This window comes from Rutidosis leptorrhynchoides, chromosome 6, assembly GCF_046630445.1.
Source record: "Rutidosis leptorrhynchoides isolate AG116_Rl617_1_P2 chromosome 6, CSIRO_AGI_Rlap_v1, whole genome shotgun sequence".
Classification (NCBI taxonomy): domain Eukaryota; kingdom Viridiplantae; phylum Streptophyta; class Magnoliopsida; order Asterales; family Asteraceae; genus Rutidosis; species Rutidosis leptorrhynchoides.
The window spans coordinates 57120067-57126421 of NC_092338.1; the positions used below are offsets into that span (position 1 = coordinate 57120067).

The 6355-nt window shown below is 33.7% G+C and overlaps 1 protein-coding gene across 1 annotated transcript; it reads right to left on the minus strand.

Moving 5' to 3' along the window:
* Positions 1-3205: 3205 nt before the first annotated feature.
* LOC139854379 (probable carboxylesterase 18) lies at positions 3206-4567 on the minus strand. Its single transcript, XM_071843686.1, has 2 exons — positions 3918-4567; positions 3206-3704 (listed from the first exon to the last, which is right to left on the minus strand). The coding sequence occupies exons 1-2, from the start codon at positions 4503-4505 to the stop codon at positions 3276-3278; spliced, it is 1017 nt and encodes a 338-aa protein (XP_071699787.1). The 5' UTR covers positions 4506-4567; the 3' UTR covers positions 3206-3275.
* Positions 4568-6355: the final 1788 nt, after the last annotated feature.

Here is a 6355-nt window from a genome sequence, read left to right on the forward strand (position 1 = left end):
TAAGGATATGATGCAACCTTGGTTCATCATCCATCTAAGACTCTTAAATGAGTTGTGTTCTTACTTGGTCTTAACATATTGTGTGTTGATGGTAGAATCTTGGTCAAGGTGATGCTAACCCATCAACGAGTTGTACACTTGAAGCTACAAGCATCAAGGATGAGAACCGTGATGAGCATCAAGCACTAAGAACCCCACCGGAGCACCTTGCTTACTGTTTTCGGGATCTGATCAGACCACCTAGGCTACTGGAAAGTTAATTTTCAATTATTTCGGTTCGAGTAAATTATTTTCCATTTAGACCTCGTCTTAATCCGAGTTACAATTTAGGATTTATGGCCTTCCGAAAGTCACTACACCCTATTAACGTTGTGCTGAAAAAATTTATGACCTACTCGCACTTACACCGTCACTACGGTCAAACGAAGACGATTTTGGTTCTGGAAATTGATCAGCAACTAGGGGACTCCCATACAGAGCCATGGCCACTGATTACGCGTCTTTTCGATTTACGTAGAGGCCGTAGCAGCTGATCAAATTTAGCCTATTGTTTCGACCTCTATACTTGTTAAACTTACTTAACTTTTACGATGATGAATGACGATGATGATGACACTTAAACTTATTTTGTGCACTATTAGAACTTATGAGGATAACATACTGACCTAGTAACCTTTGACTTAGGTTGACCACCTTTCGGACCGACTTACTACTTGCATACTTTCATTATCGACTTTACCGCTCTTATCAATGTGAGTTATATCATCCCTTTTTACTTTAATTATTTTGGGACTGAGAATACATGCGTTTTTTACGTTTTACATACTAGGCACGAGTACTTAAACTTTATATATGTGTGGGTTATACAACGGCATAAACTTTCCCCTTAGCTCGGTAACGTTTAGTCATTGGTTTTTGAACCGGTGAACGCGAATCTTAGATATGGATCCATAGGGTTTGACATCCCCACTCGGGCTAGTCGCACTAGCATTTAACGGGTGTTTAATACTTCGTAAACTTACACACTCTCCAAGTGTACTTTTAGGGGGTAATATTACGTTAAGTTAGTTATCGGGTGCCCACGGATAAGCATATACTTTATCATACTGATTTGAATTACTGATTTAAACTGCTGGTTGAAGCACTGAAATCTCGTGGCCTACATTACATTACTGATTACAAACAAACTATAGCTCACCAACATTCGTGTTGACTTTTTAAGCATGTATTTCTCAGGTGCTTAGACATTGTTGCTTCCGCTGTTAGACTTGCTGTCTTGGTGTTATAGACTTGCTGTTATGGACCTGCTGTGTTAGATTTCCGCTGCATTACTTAGAGATGTCTCAATCATGAAACTTTTATCTTGCATTCACAACTTATGTTATTTGAATAATGGCTTTGTAATGACCTATGTGTCACGTTATCTTTTGTAAACGCTATCTTTTTATGAATGCAAAACTGGTTTTCAAACAGCATATAGTGTTCGACCGTGTAAAGATCCTGTTGTTGATGAATCGTACACGATGGTTTTATACGGGGCGTCACATCACTCTTTAAAGGTGTTTGTAGTGTTTGTAACGGAAGTGTATTTAGGCGTTGGTAAACTAGCTTCAAAATTACATATAAATGTTAATTAAGTATTACTGTATTTTTTTTATTCTGAACTCAACTTTCAATCATATTCTAACACAAACGCTCAAAATATATTTATAAAATTTTAACACCAAAAGTTTGACGTCTATCATAACAATTCCTTCAAATTTAATACTAACACGTCACAGTAAAATTTTTCTGTCTTTTTAAAGTAGTATAAATTTTAATTTCACGTCATCGCTAAAAAGCTTCAAGGTAATACGGACCAACTGTTAAGGTATCCAATCTCTTTTATGAAACTAATTGAAATGTTTATGAAATGTCATGAGTCACGTCATATGCGACGATATGCGTCACTTCATATGCGACATCATGAGTCACTTCATATGCCACGCCATGCACTATAATTGTACGTCTGAAGACTTTTAGACCATTTGTATTGGTAGATGATGTTGGTTGGTGGTGTTGATTGCTTTTTGTATTTTTTTTTTTTTTTTTTGATAACTAGGATGTGTTAGTTTTTTGTTTAGAGTATTTGTGGTGTTGGTTTCTAATGTCAGTTATGTGTATTGTAATGATATGTTAAAATATAATTGAATAAGTATTAAAAAAAATAAAAAAAAATATTTTTAAATTAATAAAAAAAATAATATAATCAAAGCAACACCCGTTGTTGTTGTTTTTGGTGTTTGCTTTCCAACTCCAACAAAACGCCAATGTTCAACGCATGCATACTTCATTTTTTGGCATTGGATTTTGGCCACATAAGATCTCCACATACGTTGGCAAATACCGATACAAGTGGTCTTATTAGGTGACTAGGTGTCCTCTACACATTCATTTGCACCACTCGCTACCAATCATTTTACACCATATGCTTGGAAATTTAATATCAAGCAACATAACCTAACATGTACTTAATAGATGTCCACTAAAACAGTAGTGAAATTGACTTCTCTGGTACCACAATTCAGCCATAAATTACATTTGCTAAATGACACTGTCCATATAACCTTAAATCAGTGGCCATTGTGTAACATTTTTCTTATTTATCCTAGCTTTATGCATATATCTGTGTGTATAGAAAATTAACTTAGCGCAACTTAATCAAATTCTAAATAATTTACTAACAGATTTAGATATATTTTTCTGTCAGAGAAATGATACTAGACCTCTAGGTTACAAATCCATAGCTAAGGTTCAAATATATTATTTCGAAATCCCCTAACTTACGAATTAATTCGTGCTAGAGGCTGTACGTTAGTTGCTTTAAAAAAATAAGCTTTAAAAAATACAAATTTGAACTATTCAGGCTTGCCTGAGTGGCCACCGAGTTGCCCAATGAACCACACCAACCGGGTTCAATTCTTGACTATGCCAAATTGTTCAAAAGGGGAGTGTGACTAGAGGGTGCGCATAATGCGCAATTCAACCGGTACCAGGTCTCGCGCTCGGGGGGCTTGATTACCCGATATTTTACCTTCTATGGGGAAGCCAATGTGCTCGTTCATAGGAGAGTTTACTCGCTTACCCAAAAAAATAATACAAATTTGACCAAACAAATACGGGTCATACACGTTGAAGGAGTTTGAAGAATTACAATGCAAGCATACAACCATTTTAAAAAAGGTTTGCTCTTTATTATTTATTATACATTCAATAATCTTGAATATGTAATAGAATTAGCACACCTTATCTAAAACCTTTTGAATAAACTCTTTCATTTCCGATAAAAGTTTCTCAGATTCAGGCAACTCGGGAAAAATATTGAATACATGGAACATATTTGGGTAGTCCACCAAATATGTTTCTTTTCCCGAGTTCTTCAACCACTCGTAGTACCTTAACTGCCAGTCTCGTAGAATATCGAATCCAGCCACAACCACCATGGTTGCCGGAAAATCGGTTTTTGATATGTCCACACTATTCGGTCCACTCACGTTGATGAGGGGATGGTCACGGGTTTGGGGTTCATCTAGGGGCAAGAATGCGTTCCAAAACCAATCTGTGTGCTTCATTTTTAAAATAGGCGCAATTCCGTTAAGTTCCATTTCAGAATTTGTTCGCTCCTCTCCACCAAAAAATGGGTGAATCCCCAATAGACCAATTACCTAAAAAAATTCATCAATCATTATTATTATATACATTTTAATTTTGTCAGGGTTTTAATTATATTTTAACTATAGATCATGGTAGATCATGGTGAAAGATATTAATCAGTCATAAATTTAAGCTTATAAGAAAACTCACACCTTTACACAATACATGTATCATGTTTTATATTGGAAATTAATAAGTTGTAAACAAAATTATTAAACCATTACCTTAAGTTTTTGGAATTCGATTTCGCATGCTCTTCTAGTAACATGATGAGCTAGGTTTCCACCAGCGCTATCACCCGCAACAAAACAATGTGAAATATTCGCATTATCGGGTAACCAATTTAATCTATTTTCATGAATGTCCAAAAAGTTCAACACGTCAAACCCATCGTCATATTGCGCAGGATGACGATGCTCGGGTGCAAGACGATAGTTAACAGAAACAACTATCACATTCAATTTATTCACGAACCTACGACACAAATCATCGTATGTTTTCATGTCAGGGGAACCTAGAACGTATCCACCTCCATGGAAGTAGACAAGAACAGGAAGATCTTCTTCAGCATGTTGTATGGGGACAAATACACGGAACCAAAGTTCGCGAGTTTGATCAACGACCACATCGTACGTTTTGACCCCGTTGACTTGTTCGGAATTAGCTGGTTTCTTGATTGAGCTTATGAAGTTTATGACGCTGAGTAGACGCCGGTTCACGGTGCCATCATTCCTCAGTATTAAATCGAATGCAGGGGAGGCTAAAGAAAAAAAAAGTTTGAATTTCCATGGGACGTTTAATGATGCTTCCATTTGAAGACGAGACTGAAAATTATTTAGTCAAAAGGACAACAGATTTGGTATATTTATATGCACTATATGAACCACTTCTTAGACCAACGGCTGCTGACTCAGTGACTCGATTGACATTTTATTAGTAGTCCGGTTTATTTGATTTGGATCATAATCATAATATTATTTATTTGTATTTATATATTTTATTTTATATAACATATATAATGGTCGAAGGCCGGTGTATAATTGATTAATTTCGTTCAATAGAAAATAAATTTCCTTGCCGTTTAGTACTGTACTATGATAATTTTTCTTTTAGGAGAAAAGAAAATAATAGTAATGAGACGTTTAATCTGATACACGTGAATACCGCCTAATTTGCTTCTCTTTTTGGTTAATTTTGCCTTGCAACGAAAGTTTATGTTTTTCTTAATTAGTAATTTTTTTTAGATCACTTAAATTCTTTTATTTTAAACTATTTGTGTTTAACTTTTTAATTTTTATAAAAAGATGTTACATTTTATTTAAATTCTAATTCTAATTTTTACTTTTGTAATTAAATATTTATTTAGATTATGCTAACGATAACTCAAATAAATGTTGTAACGTGCATGAATGCATAACACGCAGAGGCGAAACTATGATTTTTTTCACCGGGGGCAAAAAAAAATAAAAATAAACCGTAGCAATTTATTTGGACAAAATTTGAAGATTTTGGGGCAAAAGTTGGAGATTTCGGGGCAAAATTTGAAGATTTTGAGGCAAAAGTTGGAGAATTTGGGGCAAAATTTGAAGGTTTTGGGGCACAATGTGTAGGTTTGGGGGCAAAAAAAAAATTCCACCGAGAGCAAAGTCGAAAAACCCAAAATATTTACACTGAAAAAAAATCCACTGGGGGCGGCCGCCCCCTCTGCCCCTATACACTTTCGCCACGGATAACACGTAATGGTTATTCGCCTTTGTATAACGATTATTATTTTGTGAAAACATTTTAAATAACTAAATTATGTGATAATTGGTTAAATTACACAATATTAAAGTATGTGAAATTGATAGGTTTAACCGTTTTTTTTTTTTATAATTTGTAATCTCACTACGGGTAAAATATTTTAACCATAAACATACATTTTTGTACAATGATAACTATCTCACCTGTAACAACACATAACCATCCCGCTCGCAACAACGCGCATGCGAATACAATTGCTTTTATGTCTCTTCGTTAGGCCGGCCATTTTGGTAGTTATTTTTTTTGGGAACGGCTGGCAATTTTATAAATAAAATAAAAACAAACAAATAGTTAATTAATTAATGATTATTGCTAGTTATTGCTAGTTATCCGCAAAATTTATAATTATAATTAATGATTAATAAATTAATTAAGTTAAATGTTTATAGTCTAGCGATGTGAGAGGAGACTTTCCAACTAAATAGTTGGGGGTTCAAGCCTTGCATTAAGTATGTATATTCGTGGGATAAATTCGTGTTAGGTGTGTAAGCTGCTTTTAAAAAAAATAAATTAATTATCTTATAAAATAATTATAATTAGAAAGTAAATTTTTGTCTATTATCAATTAGTAAATCAATTATTTAAATTTAAATTAATTAAATAGTTGATTTAAAAAGAGAGACAAATATGATAAAATAATCCAATTTAGATGTTAAAATTTATAGTTATAAATTCATTTAAAAGTTAATATTTAAACTTTTAAAAATATGACATAATATAAATATTTTTATAGTGCAAGGTAATATATGTGGTTTAAATATAAATTTTACAAAAAGTTCAAATCAGATGAGGTGACGATTCATAAGTTAAGTAGGTTAGAGAAAAAAAATCTTTGATTGGTTAAACTTTAGAACAGTAT

Bases quoted from the DNA above. Each gene is read 5' to 3' on its own strand.
- LOC139854379 (XM_071843686.1), bottom strand. From the start codon at position 4,505: ATGGAAGCATCATTAAACGTCCCATGGAAATTCAAACTTTTTTTTTCT. The intron at 3,705-3,917 runs GTAATGGTTTAA...GAATTTTTTTAG, and splicing joins TCGAATTCCAAAAACTTAAG to GTAATTGGTCTATTGGGGAT.